Here is a 25,854-nt window from a genome sequence, read left to right as displayed (position 1 = left end):
CGTGTACTTCCCCTGTGTTTAACCCCTCAGGAGGAAGTGGTGGTTGTTCAGGACTCCTCTCTGTCTGTGTCTGAACAGCTGTGGGTAAGACCTGTTGGTTATTAGCTTGGCGTGGGATCTCTGTTTTCCTGTCACAGTTTTGTTTGGATGTTGTGCGAGGCTGCTTTTTGCTTTTCCTGAATCTGCTGGTCTGTCGATGCTCTAACAACATCTAATATTTAACATTTAACACATGGTCTTAATACTAGATCATATAAACTCATTGGGGCTCTAAAAAATTTTAATTAAGCACTTCTTAAGTTAAGTGCTCATGCTCAGAAATACTGTAGCATTTGATGAGCAATCACGAGTTCACTTTGCAAAAGTCACATCTCCACAGGTTGGCTAAGAAACTGCTTTAAATGCCAATATATTATATTTAACCAACCCTGGTATGAAGATATGTGGCTTATTATATTTTTTGAGTCTGAAATAAAATACACTGTGAATGTCTTTTATAGTTTTGTATTTTGTTGTAAAATTTTAAAATAATTCCCGCAACTCGTAGTCACCATTGTTGTTAAGATTGTAGTGTTTGGTTGCAATTTTTGTTTCCTTCTATGACATGGACATGTTTGATATTCAACCTTTTTTATTTAAACCTGAAAATAGTTTAACAAGGAAAGCAAAGAAGAAAACATAATGGGTTTTAGTCAAACTGTATATCACAATGATGATGTTCACAGAGGCGATACGAAGAGAATACGGAAATATCTGTGTTTGTGCAGCATAGCTCCTCTTTGCCGATCTAGAAGACGGCAGTTTTATATATTCTGATTTTCTCGATCAATTCCATTAGCAATAATTTGTATTTAATGTTTGTTGCCCTTTTGGAAATTCTATTTGTGTCTTGTGGCAACTGTCAAACAAGTATAACAACATTTAACAATGAAGAAACCACTGTTACGCACATTAAAAACCTTAGAAAAACAAAAGCAAGTGCTGCAGTACAAATCCAGCAGCAGCAGCAGCAGCAGCAAGACAGCATCTATTTTTGGTCGTTATCTGAGGCCAGTTAGACTGCTTGTGCGAGAAAAATGTAGACACAGTGTTTGGTTTTATGATCAGCAGATCGTTCAGTTGACTAAATGCATCAAATGCTTTGTCTTTGTGCACAAGCACTTTCCTCCCTCTTTCTCCTCTTCCTAGCAACAGAAAGGCTTTGAAAACTAATTCTACGTGTTTCCTTTTTACTGGAAATTGCAACCAAAAGCAGCACTTTAACATTTTATGATGCTTCTAATATGGAGTGCAACCAGTTTACATCGCAGATCAAAATATGTGTTAAATATTTTCAACTTTTAACCAGTAAAAATATGCCACACATGTTTGACAGTGTGAACAGGCAACATGTTAAGACCCATGAGATTGAAAGAGACGGGGTTCCTTTAAGCTTTACGTTTTCATTGCACAGGTAATGTAATTTTCTCCTGGGCGAAGTGGCTTTTGCAATTTGCTGCCTTGTTACTAACAGTAAACATAAATGCATTCAGCAACCTTTAACAAAAGTAAGTGCATTCTTTATTTTGGAGTGTTTTATTTAGAGACAGTGAAACTTCCTTAATTCTTTTGAAAGGCTTTTGTCATTTCTTAAATGAATAATGAATATTTAAAACCGGCATGTTTTAAAGGTACAATTAAATTAGCGTCATGTTTACTGTTTAATAGTCAAACTGCAGTCCCGATTTCTGGCTTTGGTCTTCTTTCCTTTGCATCCATCGTTTGTCATCCTCTGTGTTCATCGTTTTTCCCTCGTTTCCTTTCCTGTCTTTCAATTTTCCACCCACTACTACATCCTCAGGAGCCTGTCTTCTCCTCTACCTTTTCTCCTACTATCTCCCTTGGCCAAAAGTGTCAGTATATTGACCATCATAGTCAGGTAAGGTCATGCGCCTAGCATGCTCAAACAGGCAGCATGTACTGGAGTCTTATCGTTCTTGCTTGGTCTGCAGCTACTCATGTGTTGAGCACTTTCTGCGTTATTGAAATTGATTTGGTTACGCCAACACGAGTGTACAGCCATCACTTCCACTGAGGAATACAGTAGACTATATATAGCAATGCACCCAGCATGCTCGAATGCATCCAATCTTTTTATAACTGCTTGGTTTGATACTGTTACTACATGAATAATTGCGCCTTTGGGAACAAAGCAGTGAATTGGAGCTACAGAGGTCATGCAGTTCTTCCATGTATTTGTTTTATGTTTTAATCTTATTAAAAACAAGTCCTACATGGCTGGAAATAGATTGAATTGAAGACTAACAGTTAGCTTCATTGTGTAGAGATGATTGCTTTTCATGCAGGGCTTGACACTTTAACCTAATAATCATTCCTAATCTGATAATTTGACATGTCTGTGCAGAAGACGGGGGAGGAAATTGAAGCCCAGATGACCATTGAGGAGAGGAAGCAGATGATTTCAACTCGTGAGGATGCTTGGAAGGCAAAGGGCAAAGGAGCAGCTAATGACTCCACCCAGTACACAGTGGCTGCACGTATGGTCAAGAAAGGTGGGTGTCTGGGGTGGTGTTTAAAAATGCTATAGAAAAAGACTTTGAAGCAACAGTATACACCCGAAAAATGGATTTATTTGGACTCTAGTGCTATTTACAAATCTGCATTGACTTAGTTGGTGACACCGGCTGTCGAAATGTAGAGATGCACTTGGCTTCCGGTGCCAAAAATGCCAAATGCAGAGTCTTTTTTTCATAGGCATTAAAGAAAAATCCAAAGACCTTATTGTGAGCAGGTTCATGTAGTAGTTATGTCGCTTGCTCTAAATTTGTGTCTATGTGTCTGCAGGCCTGGCAGCCTCCTCCTCCGTTATCAGCCCAATACTGTCGCCTGTCTCCACCAAGCTGAAGAGCAGCACGCCAGCTGTCAACAAGCCACAAGAGGGTGAGATAGATTTGCAAGTCATCACTGTCACCCCAGAGAAATCGCTGTCAGAGCTTTTAAAAACTAGTTTGCAGTTCACCGAAGCTGATGGATTTAAAAATAATTCATAAAGTTCATAAAAAAATATCAGCTAATAACTTAAAAACAGTAATAACGGCACAAAACACAAAAAAGCTGGATGAACTTGTGTGTTTAATTTAATTACTTTAAGAAAATTTTAAGGGGTCCTGATATGTTTTTCTTTATTTTCTGTCAACTATAACTTTAAAATAACTTGGTGGATCCTCATATTGAATATGGCCAAAGTTTCAAATAAGTAGGCCAGTTTATGTACAGGTATGAGACAGAAGCTTTAGACTATTCTAGGTTTGCTATTTGTCCAGAATATCAGTGAGAGCAGGTAATCCTGTGAACACAACAGCCTCACCTACCTACTGTTCACAATTTTTGTATGCAAATAGCAGAAGAGCGTTGGCTTAAAGGGAGAGACACTAAAACAGCTTGTAAACAGAGGAAGAACTAAGAGACTATGCCAAGGCCCAGTATATGATAAATAAGGATCATTTTGAACTGTGAATAATGTAAAAGCAGTCCAGATAAATACAGGGATAGAAACGAACGTAATGAGAGTACCTCAATCTTAATCACAGCTGTTGTTTTAAAACTTGAATTATGTCTTCCAGAAATTGAGGCGAGGCCGGACATGGAGTCAGATAAGAAGCTTGACAAGTTGGAGAGCTTCTTGGGGCGCTTGAATAGCAAAGGTAAGTACATCCGCAGTGACTTTGACCTCAGCTTAGGAATATATTTCATTTTAAAAGCATTTTTAGTGCCAGTCCCCCAAAAATATCAACACCTTACTCTGCGGTGTTACCTTCAAAGAATCTGTATAGATTGCATCCTTATTATTTTAAACTGTTTTTTCTTTTTCAGTGGCAGGTTTGCAGGAAACCACGATAACAGTGACTGAGAAGGCCGTGAAGGAAGTGATGAAGCTGGATGATGAGATCTTCTCCAAGTTTTACAGGCGTGTCGCTGAATTTCCACGCATGCCCACCAGGATTGACATCAGCGAGGATTTTGACAGCATATTTGGCTCCCAGGCTCCCAAGTAAGAAAAAAAGCTTCTAATTATACATTATCGGCCTCTTGGTAATTAATTTCCATTGTACTCATACTCATTTTTTCTTCCTGACTAGGCTGACTTCAGCCATGGTGCAGCACAAGCGCTCAGTTCGTCCTTCTAGAAACGTTCAGTCATCTAAAAACCCTCTGAAGATGCTGGCAGCTCGAGAGGACATCCGACATGAGTACACAGAGCAGAGACTTAACGTGGCACAGTTGGAAAGCAAGAGAATGAAATCCGAGAAGACGCAGAGTAAGAACATTACTCTGTGTTTAGAAGTTTGTAGAACAGAAGACTTAATCGAGCCCCTCTGTTATTGTTTGTAATAAAAAAAGCAACAACAGCAAAATTGGAAACATTATTGCTGTTTGGAGCCAACTACATCCATTTTTAACCTCTGCAAATTAGCGTGACCCACTTATACAGACGTTTTTTCTGCAGGGATTTTGTTACTTTAGTGTTTAATGAAGCAGTTATGTTATTTATTTATTAATTTTTAGCCCAGTAGGCCCGTATTGTTTTTATAAAGTGTGTATTTTCTCATTTCAGTGAATAAAACCTCAGAATACTCCGAGGCTGCTCTGGCAGGTCTGGCCAGTAAAGAAAACTTCAGCAATGTGAGTCTGCGCAGCGTCAACGTCTCAGAGCAGATGTCTAACAACAGCGCTGTGCCGTACAAGAACATCATGCTGATGCAGATCAAAGGTGAAAACTCGCTTATATTGTGTGTTTGTCTTAACCTGTCTACCATTGTTTAATGCTGTGTCATTTCCAGCTCCCAGACATGGAATAAACATAATCTTGGACTAGAGCCTTTTAAATGAGAGCTTCATTCATTCTTCCTTTAGTCTAAAACTAGGTCTAGCGGCACCGTGGGGTAGTGGTTAACACATTTGCTTTACCCAGTTGAAGATCAGGAGAAGACACAAACCCAGCCTTGTGCTGATCCCAAATCTGAATAAATGGGAGAGACGAATCTGGTGTAACAGCTGTGCCATATCAAATATGGGAAGCCCTCTCCTTGGGGAAAAAACGAGCAGCCAAAACTACCTTTAGTTTTCAGAAACTGGCTGTTAATGTTTACGTTCATACTGCAGTTAGTGTTCTATATGAAAGTCATATTGTTGCATCATAAACTGCATCCATAAACTGTGTAACTGCGTGTCACAAACATGGAATCTGCTAATAAATCCTAGACTTTCCTTGAAAACTCTTCAATTTCAGCAATTGAATGTAATTGTATTAATAAGGCTTCAAAAGGCACTGAGAGGGTTAAATTAGCAGATAGCTCTCAGCTGTGTCAGCACCACCACCTGCTGTGGCAACCACACCCCTAATTTTAATGTTTCACAGTATTCAGTTCAGTGATTTAAACATGAAGTGATTGAGGTGAAGCAGACATCTTGCTGTAGGCTCCTAGGTTGGTAGCCTCAAGAAAGTCAAAGTGGTCATGCCTCGAATAATAAATAAATAATACAATTATAATAAAATATTGAGTTCTGTATGTACAGCAACAAACAAAAGGGGAAATTGCTGTATAAAAAACAGAATCTTTTTTAAAGGCTGTAATCTGCTTTTTAATGATCAACAGAGCTATCTGTGAATAATAAGTCTGTTTTTCATATGTTGATTTGGTCATCTCATCGTGTAGTCAGGCTTTTGCTCCTGTGATAATCCACCAATAAGAAAACAAGGGTCACACAAATTGTCGTTTCCATCTGTCCTTGTAAAATACTCAAAGTTTTGCCTCAAGCAGAACATCTATGATAAATCTACGGAAAAAAATAATTAAAGTGGCTTCATATTTCTTGCAGGTCGTCGTCATGTTCAGACCAGACTAGTGGAGCCCAGAGCGTCGTCTCTGAACAGCGGGGATTGTTTCCTGTTGGTCACTCCAGAGCACTGCTTTGTTTGGATGGGAGAGTTCTCAAACGTTATTGAGAAGGCGAAGGTGAGTGTTACCACTCTGTCTGGTGTGGTCAGAGCTACAGTAGCCATACTGGTGTTTGAAAAAAAAAAGATTCATTGATTATTTAACTTTCATTCTCTGCGCACACACCCACTGGCACATATGCCCATCTGTGCTCCACGTTTTCAGCCTCTCCATTTTCCCAAAGGACATCTGTCTAGACAGTTTTTAATAAACATTTGTTTTCCTTCTCTGTGATCTTTACACACTTTATTGTGATTTTATGCATGAAGAGCCAAGAAACAGTCGGCCAAATCTCTTTAGTATGACTTTTTTTGTTGTTGACTTTAATATTTGACATTCTTATGAAGTTTCACCTCTTACTTCTGAGGGGTATTAATGGATTAATTTCAGAAGCTAACTTTATTTGTTGTCTACATTAACATCATGGTGAGGATATGGCTACATTTACTCTTTATTTTTCTTCATATGCGACTCAGATCTACTTTATTCTTGTCAGTTTAAACAGCAAATCACATGTCTAGTCTTTTTTTTTAATCATCATTGACACAGCTTCTGTATGTGTTACTAAGTTAGATACAGGTCTGATTTTTTTTCACTTAATTTGACCTTAATTTGAACAGTAACCCAAAATTTACACCACTCCAGTCGTCACCAAGATAACTCAACTCTGTCTCGGGGAGATGAGCGAGCTGAACTTTGTGTCTCTCTACTAGAGCCTTGTTAAGTTAAGAGATGCTGACAGTAGTGGTTAAGTGAGCCTCCACATCCTAAAAGTTTGGAAAACTCTTTCAGGGAAACCATTCATGTAACATCCACACCGCTCCAGGCTCAGATTCCACATCGACACACAGAATTAAAAAGTTTCCTCTTTGTCATCTGCTTACACTTCATTGGCCTCCATGTTTACTTCTATGCATGCAGATTCAAACTGCATCTAGCCCATGAAACTGAAATCTATCATATTTAATAGCTGATAAGATGATTATTTTTCTTTCGTGAATGCAGGCAAACGATTTGGCCACGTTCATCCAGACAAATAAGGACATGGGCTGCAGGGGGAACCAGGTGCAGACCTTCGAGGAAGGGGTGAACCCACAGAGTCCAGATACTCAGGAGTTCTGGTCAGTCCTCGGTGGACAGATGGCATATCAGTGTAAGACATAAGCTTTTGTCTGTGCGTTTGAACCACTGCACACACTTGTGTTGATAATATCTTAACATTTTCGGTTACTATGTTTAATTGTAGCGGCGGGTCCACCAGAGGAGGACGAGCAGTTTGAGAATGCCATCGTGGAAACCAACTGTATTTTCAGACTGCAGGATGATAAGCTGGTTCCTGATGATGATGAGTGGGGGAAGGTCCCACGCAGCTCCCTCCTGACATCCAAGGAGGTGATCTATAAAAGCCTCATTATAATTTTGATAGCTGCTTTTCATTTTTCAGCAGAATTTCCGCTTTCTGAACTTGGAAAGATTTCATGAACGGGGAGGAAATAGGATTTCATCACTGGTGCAGTTTAGCTTTATTTTCGGTTTGCATCCGAATGGGAAACTTTTCAGCATTTCTGTCACATGTGCCACACGAGAATGCAAACCACTGAATTTCAGAAGAGAAATATTACATGGAAGAAATAAAAGTTTCTTCTAAAGAAATGAGAAGCAGACCTGTAGATGAAGGTCAAAGATAATGAATGGACTCTCTGGAGCCTAAATGGTGGTGGTGGATCAGAGAAAGAATTTCTGATGCAAACTTTATATGAGATGCAAAATAAAAAGAAGCTGGAGATTCACTGTCCTGAATTTAAAGAACAAGAACTGAACCTATGCTAACGTTCTGGAGCTAGAAAGGACTATTTTTGGAGACCGTCAAGCTATCAGCTTACACTTAGTTGGCAAGCTGTATGCATCGACTGTATATTGCACAGACACCTGCAAATTTGCACTAAGTAACATACAAAGGGGCAAGAGTTTCAGTCACTAAAGTGATGCACACACTTCTTGGATTGTCTCTTGCAAGAGTGTCAAACAAAATGTCAAAGACACTAATCCAGCTCACTGGGCAGCTTTGGGAAATGTGAAGGAGACCATCATTTTTTTTAGACTTTTAATTGTATTTTCAGCATAGTTAACATATTATTCTACTGATAAATACCTCCGCCACATCTATTCATACTGCGCCAAAGTAATTATGTAAAAAATAAACAATTAAATTGCAGAAAAGGGTTTTTTTATACTAGAAAAATTTCTTCTTCTTTTTGTTTTTTGGTTTTTTTTAGACTAGGTCCACAGTTAAACAATTCATTCTATGAATTTACAAATCTTTCTGCATTATAATTACAGGATAATCTGGTCAATGAGCTACCAGAACTTTTCCCATAATTTTACATATTAATTTATTTATTTTGTTGACAGACATTTAATACGACAGCATTTCTTTATCACATAGAACAATCGAGTAATACTGTTGAAATTGCACTTCTCATATTAACAGATCTCAGGGATTAAATGTGTAGTTAAACATCTTTACATTGACAGAAAGAAGAGTTTCACTGGTCTGGTTAAGTTCAAAGTGGGCTTTATAGGGCCCTCGATATAAAATAAGTTTGATGTTCTCTGCTCTGTTAATCTGCTAGATTTTTCCATTAAAATGCTTTAAAAAAGGGAATAAAGCTGCAAATTCATATGAGAAATCCAGTTCAGTGACTGTCAGTCAAAGCAGTCGTGCTCCTCAAAATGCAAACTTTAAGCTTTAGTAAAATTTACTGTGGTGAGTTATATATAGCTCACCACAGTACACAGAGGTTAAAACATGTTTGCAGTGATTGTTTTTTGAGTTTTTTGTATTTTACTTCTTATTTCTGGGATTTATATAACAACACTACATGTGTTATTGCGTATAATATAGATGATTTTCTCCATATGTAACTTAAAAGGGGTTTATTAAGTTTGAAGCAGTGCTAACTGGGTGTCTGTGGTTGTTGTGCTTTCTGTGCTGCAGGTTTTGGTGTTTGATTTTGGCAGTGAGGTGTATGTGTGGCACGGTAAAGAGGTGACTCTGGCCCAAAGGAAGGTGGCCTTCCAGCTGGCTAAACACCTGTGGAACGGGACGTTTGACTACACGTGCTGTGACGTGAACCCTCTGGACCCTGGAGGCTGCAACAAACTCATACCCAGGTGAGAATACACATGCCTGCTTCACATTTTTACTTCTGGCCTCAATCGAACAACAAAACAGCTTAGTGTTTCAAAATGATCAACTTTATTTCTTAGTTTTTAAAGGGCTTTTGATTTCATGAAGTTTAACATCCTTTTACTCTTTTTTTTTAACCACGCTCTTCTCCACAGGAAGGGCCAGGGACGTCCTGACTGGGCAATATTCGGCAGGCTGACAGAGCACAATGAGACAATCTTATTCAAAGAGAAGTTCGTGGATTGGACTGAAGTAAAGTCCCCAACGCCAAAGGAAGTCTGCGAGCTTGTACCTGAGCAGAAGGTGCAAATCAGGCTCTTGTTGTATGAGGATAAATAGCTTTATTCCACAGATTATCCACATCAGAGAAGCCTCATATATCGACTTTATCTCCCCATCTGTTTATTTGTTGGGCTGCCTCAGGCTCAGTTCATTTTGTCAGGAACAGTATATTACACACTGGGACCAGGAATTAGAGCGGATATGCCTTTGGTTAGATGCTGTATAAAGCATTAGTGTGTCAAAGTGCCTTATTTTGCTTGTTGGCTCAGTTTTCACTATCACATCTTAACATTTCATTTGATTCTAATCCTGTCTGCAATCTTTCTCCCAGGAGGCTCCAAGGCGAGAGTGCCGGCCTTACGATGCCACCCTAATGCTGCCTGTCCTGCAGTCATCAGTTTCCATGATTTTGGATGGGGTGAATGTCGGGCGTGGCCACGGTCGAGTGGAATCAGAGGACTCCATGAGGACTCAGGAGATCGTCACAGTTTCTGTGGACGTTTGGCACATCCTGGAGTTTGATTACAGCCGTCTGCCACGCCAGAGCATAGGCCAGTTCCACGAGGGGGACGCATATGTGGTCAAGTGGAAGTACATGGTCAGCACCTCAGGTTGGTCTCTAGTCATATTCTGACATGGTAAAAATGATCTACTTGACATTTTGCATTTGTGTGCTTTATGGCACACAAACAGGTAGGTGAGCTCTGATAATTCATTACAACGCCACGTCACTCAAAAAGACGTAAACGTTTTTTGTTGTGTAGTGAAAAGAGTAGTTTTATAGTGGTTTATTGATCCTTTTGTTGTCTGTTTCTGTATTTTGGCCCTAGTTGGTCGCAGGCAGAACCCAGAGGCAAGGAGCAGTGGGCCCGGGAAGGAGAAATGCTGCTACTTCTTCTGGCAGGGGCGACACTCCACTGTCAGCGAGAAGGGGACGTCAGCACTGATGACGGTGGAGCTGGATGAGGAGAGAGGGGCACAGGTACAAGAGACAAGGCAGTCAGTGTTTAAAAACATATTATCAGCTCTGCAGTGAAGGCTGATGTTATGAAATGCTACTGAAGTAACACACTAGCCCGCTTCCATTGAATCGTTCATCACGGGAGATTACGACGGCATTAAGATGGCTAAGAATGAACGTTTTGCACAATGTTCTCTTTATGACGTGCACATGTACAGAAAGAGGGATAGTGCATACATTTGTAATCTTGACTTTAACAGAGTAATTTGACCACTGTGTGTTACAGATGCAGGTGCAGCAAGGAAAGGAGCCGGCATGTTTCCTGCAATGCTTCAATGGAGGAATGATCGTCCATGCTGGCAAAAGGGAGGAGGAGGAGGAGAACACCCAGAGTAAATATTTGGACTTTTCCGTTTTTTAGTCTATTTACCTTTATATATCACAGTTACAGATTTCCAGTGAAGGGCCCTGACAGTTTTCTGAACCAGACACAGTGACTCCTCAAAGCCTTAATGATGAAGACGTATTTGAAGTATATCTGATTTGTCCTGGATATTTTTTTTAGTTTCTGGCTCGATTTAGAAAGAAAGAGTAGAAAAATACTGCTGGATCTTTCCATGTCTTTTCCAGCCATTTAACATCATTATTATAGTTTTATCTGAAAAGGTTTCTGTTTAAATCATCAATTAATTTGAATTTTGTGTTTAAAAAACCCCCAACTGTTATTAAATAAAGAAAATAAATTGTTGTTGTTATAATATGATTTATGTTGGATTTCTGATTAAGGATTAAGGATAAAAACTTCCTACACTCACACTTACCTGCTCTAATCAGGTGAGTGGCGTCTTTACTGTGTGCGTGGTGAAGTGCCGGTGGAGGGCCACCTGCTGGAGGTGGCTTGTCACTGCAGCAGCCTTCGCTCTAGAGCCTCCATGATCCTGCTCAACATCAACAAGGCCATCATCTACCTGTGGCACGGCTGCAAAACGCAGCTGCACACCCGCAGTGTTGGAAACACGGCCGCTCTTAAGATAAAGGAGCAGTGAGTGTTTATAAAGACAGTGTTTCCTCATTTTACACTCTCATCTGAGAATTGAATATAATTTCTCTCTTTGCTGCTTTCAGATGTCCTCTGGAAGCAGGTCTCCACAGCAGCAGCAAAGTGACCATCCATGAGTGTGATGAGGGGGTGGAGCCTCCAGGCTTCTGGGAGGCTCTGGGGAGAAAAGACAGGAAAGCCTATGACTGCATGCTTCAAGGTATTTTCACAAACTGCAGTATATTTATTTCTTTTTAGGAATTAACAATAACAACAATTGTTTATCAAAAATATATGAATGAAATCAGAAGTAACAGGTTTGATTTTTTGTTTCAAAAAAACACCTACACTGGTCATCATCTGAGGAAGGATGATGTATCTTGTTGTTTGTCAGATCCAGGAAAATTCAATTTCACCCCACGGCTCTTCCAGCTGAGCAGCACATCTGGAGATTTTGTAGCAAATGAGTTTTTCCACCAGTCCAGAGCTCCAGACCTAGTCAGCTCGCTGCCCTTCCTGCAGGAAGATCTGTACAATGCACCTCAACCTGGTGAGACTGAAACACAAACATTTGGCGGGTGGGGATTTATATTCTTCTAATTAAGGCTTCCACCCATCCTTGCTCCATAAGCTTCGAGTGAGGAAATAGGAGTGTTTTAGAGAGACATGCCATCCACCTCATTTAAAATCTATAGCAACTGTCTGATGCTGTTATTATCAATATGGACCAAAATCTCTGAATGTTTTCAGCGTCTTGTTTAACCCACTACTAGCTGAGTATACCTAATAAAGTATCCACTGATTGGATATAGGGAACCTTCCTAGAGGTAGAAAAAGTGGTGAAGCATATCTGTCTGATGTATGTGCATTTATGTTTTGTAAAACACCCATGCTTTAATTCTTTATTCATTTCCACAATTCATTACTGTTCATTTTTTGGACGATTCAGGGTTTGTGCGTCATTCGTTCATCTGCACAGTTAAGAACAGATTTGTGAGAACACACTGTTTGTGAACGAAGACCATTGTTTTTATTGACTGCTGGGGAATAAAATGAGCAGCTGAGCTGTTATGAAAACAGTTTTATTTTAATTATGTTGAATTATTTGTGGACAAAATACATGCATAAACTGTACTGTGGGAGCTCTAATGTGCAAGAGTATTCATATTCATCATCTCAGCTCAAAGGTTGTTTTTCTTTTCATTTAGTTTAATCTTGTGTCATTTGAGTGAAATATACACCTATGTACATTTCTACAACCTGAACCTTTAGAACAGCGGTCCCCAACCTTTTTTGCGCCATGGACCGGTTTATGCCCGACAATATTTTCAAGGACCGGCCTTTAAGGTGTCGCGGATAAATACAACAAAATAAAACTAGTGCCGGTACCAAAAAAAAGAAAATTCATTCATAACACACGTGAAAAAAACAAGGAAAACCGAGTAAACGATAAAAACGATAACAAAATAACGCTGAAAACTGATAAATACCCTGAAAACTATACATTTCACACCTGAGCCTCAACTCTCGCGGCCCGGTACCAAACGACTCATGGACCCGTACCGGTCCGAGGCCCGGGGGTTGGGGACCGCTGCTTTAGAACACGTCAGTGTTTTAGAATGAGATCAGTTGTATCTGTCCAAGATTGTGCCAGAGAGAGTGAGGATATAAAAATAGCTTCATCCCATCATCTCTTTCTCACATCCTTGCAAAAACAAGATGAAGAGATGTTATTTAGGAACTGATTTTTTGCAAAATGAAAGACACACTTTCAAATCTCATTGTCTTTTTAACCTCACACTGATGCTTGCACAGACTTAAAGGATCATTTGGGGGGGAAAAAAGCCCCACTTTAAAATGTAAATGCGTAACTACAGAACATACAGTATGCAGATTACACCGCATATTTCTTACTGTATCTTATGTCTCTGGCACAGCTTTGTTCCTGGTGGATAACTTCCATGAGGTTTACCTGTGGCAGGGCTGGTGGCCTCAGGACAGCGAGAGGACTGGCTCTGCTCATATCCGCTGGGATGCAGACAGGAAGTGCGCGATGGAGACTGTGCTGCAATACTGCAAACGTGAGGCAAACATCCAACTATTTATAATAGTTCTGAGGATTGTTTTTCCAGAAACTTTAAAAGCAGAAAAGAAAAACATTAGGAAAAGGTTAATGTGTGATTTAATGAGAACCTTGTGCTGATTTTCTCCTGCAGAGAGGAATGAGAAGAAGCCTCAGAAGTCATACCTGATCCACGCCGGCCTGGAGCCGCTCACCTTCACCAACATGTTTCCCAGCTGGGAGCACAGAGAGGACGTGGCTGAGATTACAGAGAAAGTGAGCAAGACATATTGTTATCCTATACTTTTTTTCTTGGACTTCACTGCAATAGCTTTCCATATTCATATTCAAAGTAATTCATATTTAGTTTATACTCAGCCTTGCACCCCCTCAGGTCAGTTTCATGTCCGAAACAAGCTATTCTGACTCCCTTCATCCTTCTTTTAAAACATCTTTTTCCGTCCCAAATAAAAAAAATAAATAAAAATTAAATAAAACGTCCTTTCTTCCTGCACCTCCTTTTTTATATGCCCTCATCCAAAGTGGAAAATGTGATTAACATTTAGATTATGCTATATTTTTCCTTCCTCACTGATACAAAGCGGTTTCTCACAATTACTACAAAGGAGTCTGTGCATGCTCTGTTGTGGCTGCAGGAGGCAGAGGTGTGTAACCAGATCATCCTGGTGGAGGACGTGTTGGCCCGGCTCTGTCAGAACACCTTCCCTCTGGCTCAGCTGCAGGCCCGGCCGCTGCCAGAGGGAGTTGACCCACTCTGCCTGGAGCTCTACCTGTCTGACCAGGACTTTGAGGTCAGTAAAGTGAAGAAAAACTATTTTACTTTTGCTTTGAAGTTTTTGTTGGCAGCGTTTTAGTCAAAAAAATAAATAAATCAGCATGTTTCTTTCCTTTTACCAGAGTTTTTTATAACTTTTAAATCTGATTGCAATGACAGCTCAGTTGAAATCAAATTAGTCACATGACTTACCTGTGACCTAATTAAAGTAGAAGTGTAATATCTATAGTAGCAGCTTTTTGACATAGGGAGGCATTTTTTCTGAAGTGAAATTTTCACTTGGTTATCTTTTATTGATGAGAAGAAAAATGTAGCTGATGACATTTTAACACTGTGGCAAACACAGGAAAATGTTGCCTGACTGTACCTATAGAAAGCAAAAACTGTATCTGTTTGGTTTGTTCCCTGGAAGTTCCCTGGCCGTTTACAAGTGTGCATTTGCAATTTCACCATCAGCCTCAGACTTACATAGACAGCAGAAAACTTCTTTGTCAATCTGTCCTGTCTTACAAGTTTTGAGTTTCGGACTGTAACCTGGAGGCTAAACAGGAGGATCGTCCCCAGGATGAGAGTGGCAGTGCACAGTTCAGGTATAAAGTCCTGAGGCCTCTGAGAGGGGACTTTCAGTGCAAAAAGCCTGAATGTGAGGCCACAGACAGACAATTGAAATGAGCCACACCAGCAAAATCACCTGCTAATCTCTCCAGTTTTCCCTCTTTTTCGTCTTTGTCCTCTTCCATCATTTTGAGAAGCATACATGCAGATATACTTACAGAATGAAGCTTCCAGAAAGCAAAGAGAAAACAGCAGCAACACTGGAAGTGCTGCAAAGATGCACAAACAGACAATTCTGAAATAGATCTCAGCCAATTTTATCTGGTGCATATTTTCTCTTTCTGTTTTTTTTATTGGCACAATCAGATCAAGGTGAAGCAAAAATAACCTCAGTGATTCACATCAGTGATTTGAGCAGTTATGTAGCAGGTACAACAACAAGTACAAATGGTGGAAACCCAGAACTGTACACAGTAACTAACCCTCAGTCATTAAAATCCATCTAACACCATCTAACTCTCACTTTACAGACCAGTTTGTAGGTGGATTCAGGTAAGAAGAGATGCTCGTGTGACTCATCTGCACTGACGACCCGTCCTTCTCTCGAGCACGTCAGCGCTGTGTTTAAAAAAAAATCACTCCTGTCTCTTGAGTGTGGTGCTGGTTGAGGAGGAAAGGTTGTGCTTGGCTGCACAATTATGTCTGAAAAGATCATCCAGAAACACCATTACGCTGTTAGACAGTACTTTACAAAAGCTGCAATCACAAAGGACTCGGCACTTCAACTCCTTCACACAGGAGACAACAAATACAAAATGACACATGATCCAAAATTAGCTTCCATCTCTGCTGGGAGAAAAGATAAAAAGTTACAACTGACCACTTGAATCAGTCAAAGAATTCAGGATTTGATTGGTATATGCTGTAAGTGTGTACTTTTATACACTTCAGTTAATACCTCAGAGTTGAAGCTATAACTCTAATGTCTTTCTTATTATAAATGACATAAAACATTTATGGTTTACAACTCCTTAAATATCCTACATACAGGACTTAAAAATTATTACATTATTTTCTTTTTCCTAAATGATCTTATGTAGGACGTGATTTATAGATAGGCTAAACTTTTCATGTTCATTCAGGGTATGCCCATAATGGTAAATCCAAACTGTAGGCTACCTTTAACTCATACCTGCACATCTTAAAAATACAAAATTCTTAGACCAAGTGAGGTGCCATATTTACAGCAGTGAAAACCCTAAAGATGATGATGACGATGACCTGTTAATAGCTTGACAAGGATGGTTACTCATCGATGTTGAAGCTAGTGGCCAGAAAGAAATCTAAACTCTGCATTTAGTTTGCTTCAGACGGAGGAGAATGGGAATTCATTTTAGGAAAAACGTGATTTTCATGTTATTTTAATACTAATAAACACATCTAGCTAGCGTTCTTAAACTCAGCCTGGATAAACGTATATTTTCATTGTATGTTTGGTCTCAAATTGTATATAAAGTAGTAAAAAGTATTAAAAGCCTTAAATATATATTCTCTGTACCTGTAAACACCCAGCATTGCTCAGAATCGCATCAGGCTTATTTGTCACTATTTACTAATATTGTATAGAAAAAAGCCATCAGGAAATTTTATGTAATGTTATAATTAATAATAATTAGTTATATCCTAGTGGGTTAAGAGGTCGCTTATCTCATGATGTTTTCCTTGGTGGGAACGGGTTTAGACTTGGAAATGATGTGTTTATGCTCTTGTGATAATTGACAGGTTTTATCTGCGCAGCTGCAGCTTATCTCTCCGACCACGCCGCACTCCTTCCACACTTCTCTGCTCCTGCAGCTTTTCTCTTTGCACGCACGCACACAACTTCTACCTTTCCTCTCAGTGCAAATAAATGCTCTTTAGTGATTCACTGTTAGCTGCACTGCAGTCTGACTCACTATCTGTCTGTGGAGCACAACATGGAGGCATGAAAAAACACCAACACTGGATGGAGTTGATTTGTTTCTCCACAGGGCACAAGATATCACGTCATGTTAGAGAATCAGTGAATTAGCAGATGTGATTGTACAAGAAAATATTTGAAAATATTGTTTTCCTATTTATATTAAACTGAACTTTTCTGAAAATTGTGCGCTCTGAAACATCTCACTGTGAAAGTACCAAAAAATGTATAATCACTAAGAACCTACTCATCTGTTTATCCGTGAAATGATCCAGTGCAAAGTGCAAAGGACAACATCCTGCAGATATGGCGCTGGAGCTTCACTCAATCAAACATGATTGATCAGGTGATTTGAGCACTTCTAAAGACGCTGATCTCCTGAATTTTCATTGCAAACGTGAAGATAGATAGATAGCCAGCCAAAAAGGTGTTTGGTCTATCATCTGGACACAGGAAAGAGAACAAGGGTACAGGAAACCGAGAAGAGTATTCCAAGGAAGAGGTTTGCAAAGAGGAAGTGGGATGTGAGGCTGAATAACAAGGAAGGATTTGCATCCACAGAGACCGACGTAGGGCACATCGGACATCTGAAGAAGCTTTTATGCAAACATGAAGCTGTGGATGCTTAAAACAGCTTGATCTAATTAGGGTTGGGAAGGTAGGCACAAAGGATATCAGGGCACAAGAATTAGGAAGCAAAATCAGTACAAGCCATGTGAATAAACTAACCTTCAGAGTAAAACAGGAAGTAGGAAAAAGGCATACCTACACAAGAAGACTGAAACTAAACATGATAAGAGAGACATTTAAATGTTTCCTGTCTTAGACTTTTATCAAATTATATTTTTTGGTGCTTTGACAGTCAGTGTTTCATCAAATGCACCTGCTAATAAAACTTAACACATTCCGAGTGTGTTAGTATAAAACAAAGGCTGAATTTTGTCACCGAACAACAATATTGATCACGTTGAACCATTATTAGTTAGAGTTCAAATGCCATCTCTCCTCTCTGAGGCTGTGCTTGGCATTCAGTGATGATCCTATCACACTGCCTGTGTTCTCTTCTGAAACGTTTGTCTCTTTTTCTGACCCCAGAAAGCTTTGGAGGTGAAGAGAGAGGAATATGAACGTCTGCCAGGGTGGAAGCAAGTGAACTTAAAGAAGGCCAAAGGACTGTTTTAATCGTGTTTTTAATAGGAGTTGGTACGTGAAGAGGTACAAGAGAGGACAGTCGAGAGGGAGATGTGAGAAGAAGCCGCAGAGAGATGAACCTGCTTTTGATCTGATACGAGGAGAATGAGACTGGAGATGCACTCGCCTCGCTTATAGTGATGTTTTACTTCTCAACTTTGTCGTTATTTAACAAAATGAAATTCAAGCGGTATAACAACCAGGTTAAAAAAAAGACACCTGGCTTTGTTGCATACATGGCTTTTATGTGTGTCATAGCACTAAAATCACCGCTTATGGACTCGTCAAAGAAAAAGACTTGGACGCTTGTTGTCAGAGTGCCATGCTGTGGTTGTGTATGTGTGCGACTGTATATAATGTTTGTGTGCAACGTTAATTTGTGTAAAACTGTGTGTAGGTGCGCCTGTGACTTTGTATCTATGTAAAAACGAGTCCTGTCGTGTCAGATGTTGTAAGGAAAGTCGTCACTTCTTCTGTCCACACTGTCTGGATGCTGCCAGGCCTCATAGGTAACTCATATTGCTCAAAACTGCTGAAGTGACCCTGGTTTATTGGGCACCTGAGGGTTTAATTAGGAGAGAAACAGCAGCTTGAAGAATCTGATTGTATAGTGCCTTGCTTTTTGTGTACAGTTTATATACAGAAATTCTAGTCTGCATTTTTAAAGACTTTCTTTGTGATATAAGACATAGTGAATTAAATCACAATAATGCTCAACTCAGAAGTGGAGTCATTTGTGTCCTTGCTGCATACACTTTCATTTCACTGCATCATATCTCCAAAATACAGATTCTATCATGCTATCAGGAAAGAGTGAAGGGGGAAATTATAGCAACTGTTCCAAGTATTTTTACATAACTCAGTTTTTCCTTTTTCACTTTTTTTCACATTTTTTTTTTCTGGTGGTTGTAATGAACTACTGGACTCTGCCCTCTGCTTTTGATCTAACTTGAAGATTAAAATAAAAAAAATATCATAAAATGTTGTCCCAATTCCAAAGACGCTGTGATGCAGAGTAGAATATAAATAGGAACTAAATGCAATGATTCTATATATTTTTCACAGCACAAAAAACATCAAATGTTTGAACTTTGAGGGGAAAAAATGTCAGTTTAAATTTCCTGGCAGCAACATGTCTCAGAACACTTGGGGCAGTGTAGCATCCCCACTTCTTTTGGAAACTACTGTTAAATGTTTGGTAACAGCCCCGTTGCTGTGCTTCTAGGAGAGGAATATTGTTGGGACTGTGTAGTTTTTGTGTATTTTTTGTTTGATGGTGCAATAAGTCTTTTCAACCTGAAAGGTCTGCAAGTGCTCCCGAGCACATGCAGTGATTTTCATGACAGAATCAATCATGGAAATCACTGCATGTGTTGCTTGAGGCAGCCTCTCTGAATCTTTTGATGATATTAAGCACTGCAAATAATAAGATAAGCATAGAAAGGCCTTTTTTCAGAAACTGTAAGTTTAATGCAAGTTTATGAACAATCTAACTGATCCTACCAGGACAGCTGAAAAATCTTCTGCTGATAAAAGAAAACGAAAAAAATGTTTTAGTTGCCAAATGTCCGAAGTCTCTGTGGATTAACTATCATTTCAAAATTCTTTTTCTGAGTATCAACTTTTAATTGCAGTGGGGATGATGTTGTTTCTAAGATTACATTAGCTGGATTCAACAGTTTTATTACTCAGTCACACGGTAACATTGGTGCTTATTTACCAAAATATATTCCAGCAGAGAGCTGAACAGAACAGAGTCTGCGCAGACTTCGTCATGACGCGCATTGATCGGGAAGGGGTCCGAAGTCTGTGAGAGCGAACAACGTGCTTAAGATTAACCGGATTTAGTAAAACAGTAACTGAATCCATCCGACTCGGTAAGTTTTGTTTTTAAGACAGAGAAGAAAATCTGAAGACATGCAGGCCACTCCCAGTTATGCGTCTGTGCTCAGATGTTTTGAAAGTGTTTACAAAATACGCTTCTTCTTTTGCACAGCGAATACCTTCGTCAGAGCTGACGTGGAGATCTCTGCAGAAGTTTAGCACTATTTAAAGTATAGTTTATTTTCTGGTAGATTTACCCAGATTCTGCAGTATAGTTTCAGACTTAAACTAATTAAAAGTGCGATTTTTTTAAAGGGAGCAAGCTTCGACTTTACTGTTTTCCTGCAGATGTTTGTTTTAGCTTTGCTGCGTTTGCGTTACACCGCGCTTAAATTTTGTTGTCTTTCTCCTTTGGTGAATTTTGACCTTTACTACAAGCATAATTTCACTAGACTGTAAATGTACTTTGACTATCATCTTGCTGAAGAAAGTCGACTATGATGGCGTTATATGGGAAATTGCGCTTCCCCGTTTGTTTCTTGTTTGTTTCAGTATTAAAATGCACGATACAATCTAATAGTGATAGATAATAGTGTTTTAAAAATATCAAAAATACATTTATGGAAGGTTGTTTCTTTTCTGTTTAACAATAATCACCAACGAAGAAGACGCACTACCACAAAACCTAGGGTAGAAGCGCAAAAATATTTAAACGACCTTTAGCCTAAAAAAAACCTGATCTGTCCGCCTGTGTGATTTATTTGAGAGGAGATTGGTTGTTGCATGGACATGATCCAAGGGCATGTCGGAGCACTGGGCGTAGGTTCAACACTGAAAGATCTGCGTCGCCTGACACTTTATTAGGTACACCTGTTTAACTGATTGTTAATACAAACATCTATTTAGCCATCCAGTGGCCTGCTGAGTTTAAATTGAGCATCAGAATGTAGAAGAGATTTTAATTTGCATTTGCAAAGAGGTCAAAGAACAATGCAGAGCGCAACAACTGTCTGCATGGCTTTTAACAGAAAATAATAATAGCAAACACAGAATCATTTATAGAAACAAGGTATATACCCGCCGTGATTACAGAATACAATCCGACAAAACAATCTGTACAGTCGAGTATATCTTGTAAAGACATAATGCTATGAAGCCTTCCATTCAGCCATATCAAATTAAAACAGACAGAATCTTCCACCACAACATATTAAGGACATCCGCACTCTTTCACATCATCAGGATCCAAGAACAAACTGCCATCAGTGAGAAAACGATGCTTTAGAACAGCCACTCCCAAAGTCGAGAGTGCTGCAGCCCATTTAAAAAACAGAAAACCTAACGGGGCCCACCCAATCTGTCTCTAATTAAAATACAAAAGAAATTTATATGTTTCCTTGAAAACAAAACAAAACAAACAAACACAAACAACTCAGGCTGTTGGCTATAATTTGCTAATGTTACCCAATCATATGCATAATGTTAAGGCCAGTGTGACCCCGCCTGCCACAGGGATACAAATTTAAATACATGAATGAAATACAAAATTAAGGTCAGAGTAATGAATAATATCACAAACTAACCACCTCGTACTACCAGTTCGAATTCACTTTTTATATAAGTAAATTAACTTGTATGAACATGTAACTTCACATACTTCTGAGTAATTCCAAACCGAATTTCTGTTAATACTGTGGTCCACCCGCAGTACCTTTACAGCCCACCAGAGGGCCCCAGCCCACACTTTGGGAATCCCTGCTTTAGAAAATTACTTTGGACGCTAGAATGTAGGGGAAAAAATGACCTTTCACATCCTGCAACTATGTGAAAGGTCATCAAAATGCACCTGTGAGAGTTTTCTCCAGTGACTGACCAGAGCAGGAAAAATACCCAGTGTAATGCTTGTTTCTTTTTCTCTGCATCATTGGCATTAAATTTATGACGTTTTACTACTGAAAATTTTGATATATCCCAGTAGACAGCTGAAGTAAAATTAATTAGGTTGCTGTTTGTAACAAAGCTGAAATGTAATTTTCAGCCTTTAAAATTTCATGTGGTTAAAAAGTTGTGAGGTTTAAAAAAATGCTGGGACATTTAAAAAGTGCCACATTTTGACCTAACACTGTATTCTGGTCTGTAACTCCAGTAATCTATATAGTATGTAGCATTGCGTCCTCAAATATACTGAAGTTAAAAAAGAAAGATCTGATTCTGATGGTGTCGAGTGGGAAGCATTCCAAGAATGTTTCTTTTTTTATTTTCCTTGCAATGACCCATTTGTCCAAATATTGAACATTCATGGAGTTCAGTCTTTGATCTTTCAGAAAAGATGTCCAACCAAATCAGGCTGAGGCTGCTGCCGAGCACCAGGTGTCTGTTTGATGAGCCCGTTCAGCTGAAAGTCGCCGGGCTGCGGTCAAGGCAGGTGGTCACAATCAAAGCCACATCGACCGACGAGAGAGAAGTGGTGTTCGGCTCTTCAGCCACTTACAGGGCAGATGATGGCGGAGAGGTCGACCTGAACCGAGACCCCTCACTCAACGGGAGCTACGTTGGAGTGCAGCCCATGGGTCTGCTGCAGTCACTGAAGGCAGACACTTTGCACAAGTACTTCTTCAAGAACAAAGCTCTGAAACCTCACGTGGTGAAGTTTTCTGTGCATGAGCAGGAGGCGGATGGCAGGATACTGGCAGAAGAGACAAACGAGAGGTTTTTGATGGGAGACGGGGTCAGTCGGGACCCAATCAAAGAGGGGAACATACGAGGAGTCTTGTTTACACCCCCAGGTACTGTATGTTGTTTTCCACTTTGAAGTATTCACTATCATTACAGCGGGGCCCCCCCCTTTTTTTTAACAGGTGGCGAAGGTATATTTTCTGCAAAGGGTACATCACTTTTCTTGATTCAATTTCAATTAAATTTTATTTATATAGCGCCAAATCACAACAACAGTCGCCTCAAAGTATTTATATTGTAAGGCAGACCCTACAATAATACATACAGAGAAAAACCCAACAATCAAATGACCCCCTATGAGCAAGAACTTTGGCGACAGTGGGAAGGAAAAACTGCCTTTTAACAGGAAGAAACCTCCGGCAGAACCAGGTTCAGGGAGGGGCGGGGCCATCTAGGGTGAGAGAAGGAAGACAAGATAGAAGACATGTTGTGGAAGAGAGACAGAGATTAATAACAGATGTCTTGAAAGATGTCTCAGTTCCTAAAATGCACCTGGAGGACAGAGGAGGGGGTGGCTTGTCATATTAGCTGTAATCATATTTGCACAACTGTGTGCTTTGTAGAAGTACTTATTGTACTACTTTGTGAAGTTATTTAAAAGTATCCTTAAATATAAAAAAAAATGTCTTGAACACCTCTGAGATCATAAAATACAGCACTAATTGGGCTGTAATGAAACTATATGATGAAACTTACACCAAAATCATGATACATGAGTGAAAAACATTTTAATTCATATTTAAACTGGAAAACATTGATGAAGTGTTGAATATGGATCTTTTATTGTAGGGCTTTAGGTTAAAGTTGCACATTATGCATGATTATAACCTACTTACATGAAACTTTTGTTGTCTGTGTTCTAGGAGAAGGTCCGTTCCCTGCTGTGCTGGATCTGGGCACCTTCATGTCTGAGAAAAGAGCCTGTTTGCTGGCCAACAAAGGGTTTCTGGTCCTCACGATAGCTGTGTTCAGTGACAGACAAAATATGAAAGAGATACATCTGGACCCCTTTAAAGAAGCCGTGGATTTCTTACGCCACCACCCCAAGGTGGGTCCAGTGGGTGACATTTAAGCCAGCAGCGTAACATTACAAGAACCCATGTAACTGTGTGTTCAGACCGAATGTGAAGCAAATTTTTTGGGGGGGAAATGATTGCATGCGTAGTCTGTGAAATGCAGTGAACTGGTTAAAAATCAGTCAGGTTTGAAGAATTGCTTGGCAAAAAGTGAGATACTGCTTTAGGGAGTCCTAGTTATGTGTAGTTACGAGTTATGTGGCAGAACACCCTTTTTTTTTTCTTTAAACTGTTCCAGTTTAAATGCCCAGCAGGTCACAACTTTTAATACTTTGGAATTGCCAGTTTCTGAGCTCTGTGTGTGTTTATCACCTTTAATCTGTGTGTTATTTCACAGGCGGGCAGTAAAGGAGTCGGCATAATATCAAGATCAAAGGGAACGGATATCGCGCTCTCTCTTGCTGCATTCGTGCCCGGTGTGGAGGCCTTAGTTTGGATCAATGGCACCAGTGCCAGTGTGGGCACTCCCCTCTACTACAAGAAACAGCAGATCCTCTCACCCTTAATGTTTGACTTCAGCAAGGTGATTACCACCAAGTCTGGAGCAAACCTTATCAAGTATGCTACTGATGATCCCCTGGAAGAGAAGAACAAAGGAAGCCTCGTCCCCATTGAACGAGCCAAGAGCCAGTTCCTCTTTGTGGCTGCAGAGGATGACCTCAACTGGGACAGCAAGGCCTACATGGACGAGATGGTGGAGAGACTGAAGCGTTGTGGGAAGGAGAACTTTGAGACTGTTTTTTATCCTGGAGCTGGACATTTGCTGGAGCCACCCTATGGACCCTTCTGTTCCTCTGCTTTACATGGGATGCTTAGCTTCTCAGTGGTGTGGGGAGGGGAGCCCAGGGCCCACGCAGCAGCAGAGATCCACTTGTGGAAGAAGATCCAGGAGTTCTTTAGAACTCACCTGAGTTGTGATGCTGTACAGGCTAAAGCCAATTTATAAACAGGATTTGAAAGATAAAACAAAAAAACAACAACTATTGAATATATTATTTTATTTGCTTGTGAATATTTTCCGTTCTGTCTTTGAATGCATTTAATGTTTGATTTTAATATCAGAATACTTTAATAATTCCTCAAGAAATTATGTGGGTTACAGTTACTCCAGGACAACAGTAACTTCTTCCTCACCTCATCAAGCTCTTCTGACTGCTGCTGAGCTCCAAAGCTTTTTACCTGCTTGGAATTTGTGTTGACTGAATACATAAATCAAGTTTAATACAACGGCATCTATCTTTAAAAGAAAGATTTGTGTTCAGCCTGTGAGTGACCATCCTACAGCTATCTGGGTGAGGTCACTACCAGAAAACAGCAAGGAAGCAGACCAAAGATGCCACCTGGGAGATATCGCTACAGAATACATGTTACAATACAAATGCGAACACACACACACACAGAGGAACAAAAGGTTAAACCATACAAGACCAACTCCAAGTTAAAGAACTGCATTATTATAGCACATTTCTAAAATATATTTCACTACCACAGTAGTACAAGGATGAAAATGGCAGCACAGAAAACTAGCACATTACTCATCAACGCTGCCCTTTTTTATGATAAATAACAATGTATTTTAAAATAACGATGTATTGAAAAACAAGACAAATTAAGTTTAAAAACCTTTTACTTGTAGTTGTGAAAGTATTTGCACCACTATCAACTACAGCAGACTCCAAATGCGATTTTTGTCATCCTTTAATAGGTAGAAAATGGAGAAATTAAAGTAGAAATGACTAAGTCCTACATTTGTGAGTGTTAAACAAATGTATTCCTGCTTCAGCATGTAACTGTAATGACAGATTAACTGCTAACAGACATTATCTGTTTATTAAACTCAAGAATTAAACGTAATTGAATTTATGACTGTTTTATAGGTTCACCTAATTTGTTTACCAATCTAATGTCAGTCATCTCAACTCTGTATTGTCTTTGGTTGCTGACCAACAAGCCAATCCAAATCACTCTTTTCTGCTTTGGGGTGGGACGAGTGGTAAAGGTTCAGGTGAACCTGTGGGACCTGACACAAGTTGTATCCCAATTCAGGGTCTGCAGCCTTAAAGGCCGCATTTTAAGGCCGATTACGTCACCGCGACGCGACGAAGGCTGTCCCAATTCGAAGGCTGCTCGAAATGCGGCCCTCAAATGCGTCCTTCATTTCCCTGAATTTTAAGGACGTGGCG

General features: G+C 39.7%; 2 protein-coding genes across 16 annotated transcripts in view; both read left to right on the top strand.

Annotated features, from left to right (window-relative positions):
* Nucleotides 1-18,752, top strand: part of LOC102779458 (supervillin-like) — a 44,642-nt gene extending 25,890 nt beyond the window's left edge. For 7 of the 15 annotated variants that reach the window (XM_087831354.1, XM_087831361.1, XM_087831355.1 and 4 more), the window contains 23 exons: nt 31-84; nt 1,841-1,918; nt 2,405-2,552; nt 2,845-2,940; nt 3,624-3,704; nt 3,874-4,051; nt 4,140-4,318; nt 4,616-4,771; nt 5,881-6,017; nt 7,005-7,152; nt 7,246-7,391; nt 8,998-9,173; nt 9,345-9,492; nt 9,791-10,082; nt 10,302-10,453; nt 10,719-10,824; nt 11,267-11,474; nt 11,558-11,691; nt 11,866-12,021; nt 13,409-13,552; nt 13,688-13,809; nt 14,190-14,345; nt 17,940-18,752. In XM_087831354.1, coding sequence (XP_087687480.1) covers nt 31-84; nt 1,841-1,918; nt 2,405-2,552; nt 2,845-2,940; nt 3,624-3,704; nt 3,874-4,051; nt 4,140-4,318; nt 4,616-4,771; nt 5,881-6,017; nt 7,005-7,152; nt 7,246-7,391; nt 8,998-9,173; nt 9,345-9,492; nt 9,791-10,082; nt 10,302-10,453; nt 10,719-10,824; nt 11,267-11,474; nt 11,558-11,691; nt 11,866-12,021; nt 13,409-13,552; nt 13,688-13,809; nt 14,190-14,345; nt 17,940-18,026 — 3,282 coding nt within the window. In that variant the 3' untranslated portion in view covers nt 18,027-18,752. The remainder of the gene's footprint in view (nt 1-30; nt 85-1,840; nt 1,919-2,404; nt 2,553-2,844; nt 2,941-3,623; nt 3,705-3,873; nt 4,052-4,139; nt 4,319-4,615; nt 4,772-5,880; nt 6,018-7,004; nt 7,153-7,245; nt 7,392-8,997; nt 9,174-9,344; nt 9,493-9,790; nt 10,083-10,301; nt 10,454-10,718; nt 10,825-11,266; nt 11,475-11,557; nt 11,692-11,865; nt 12,022-13,408; nt 13,553-13,687; nt 13,810-14,189; nt 14,346-17,939) is intronic. The other 8 variants (XM_087831363.1, XM_087831360.1, XM_006792388.3 and 5 more) reach the window with 4 other exon arrangements.
* A 1,046-nt stretch (nt 18,753-19,798) lies between these two features.
* On the top strand, nt 19,799-25,636 carry LOC102780309 (acyl-coenzyme A thioesterase 1-like). The gene is made up of 4 exons (XM_006792391.3): nt 19,799-19,912; nt 22,184-22,645; nt 23,459-23,643; nt 24,009-25,636. Exons 2-4 carry the CDS (start codon nt 22,189-22,191, stop codon nt 24,615-24,617), a joined length of 1,251 nt encoding a protein of 416 aa, XP_006792454.2. The 5' UTR covers nt 19,799-19,912; nt 22,184-22,188; the 3' UTR covers nt 24,618-25,636.
* Nucleotides 25,637-25,854: the final 218 nt, after the last annotated feature.

This window comes from Neolamprologus brichardi, chromosome 18 (genome assembly GCF_056152115.1).
Source record: "Neolamprologus brichardi isolate AB-2024 chromosome 18, ASM5615211v1, whole genome shotgun sequence".
Classification (NCBI taxonomy): domain Eukaryota; kingdom Metazoa; phylum Chordata; class Actinopteri; order Cichliformes; family Cichlidae; genus Neolamprologus; species Neolamprologus brichardi.
This window is presented reverse-complemented; position numbering and strand designations above follow the sequence as displayed.

Coding starts and splice junctions, on each gene's coding strand:
- LOC102780309 (XM_006792391.3), top strand. CDS start 22,189: ATGTCCAACCAAATCAGGCTGAGGCTGCTGCCGAGCACCAGGTGTCTG. Junction 22,646..23,458: donor AGTCTTGTTTACACCCCCAG/GTACTGTATGTT, acceptor TCTGTGTTCTAG/GAGAAGGTCCGTTCCCTGCT. Junction 23,644..24,008: donor TCTTACGCCACCACCCCAAG/GTGGGTCCAGTG, acceptor GTTATTTCACAG/GCGGGCAGTAAAGGAGTCGG.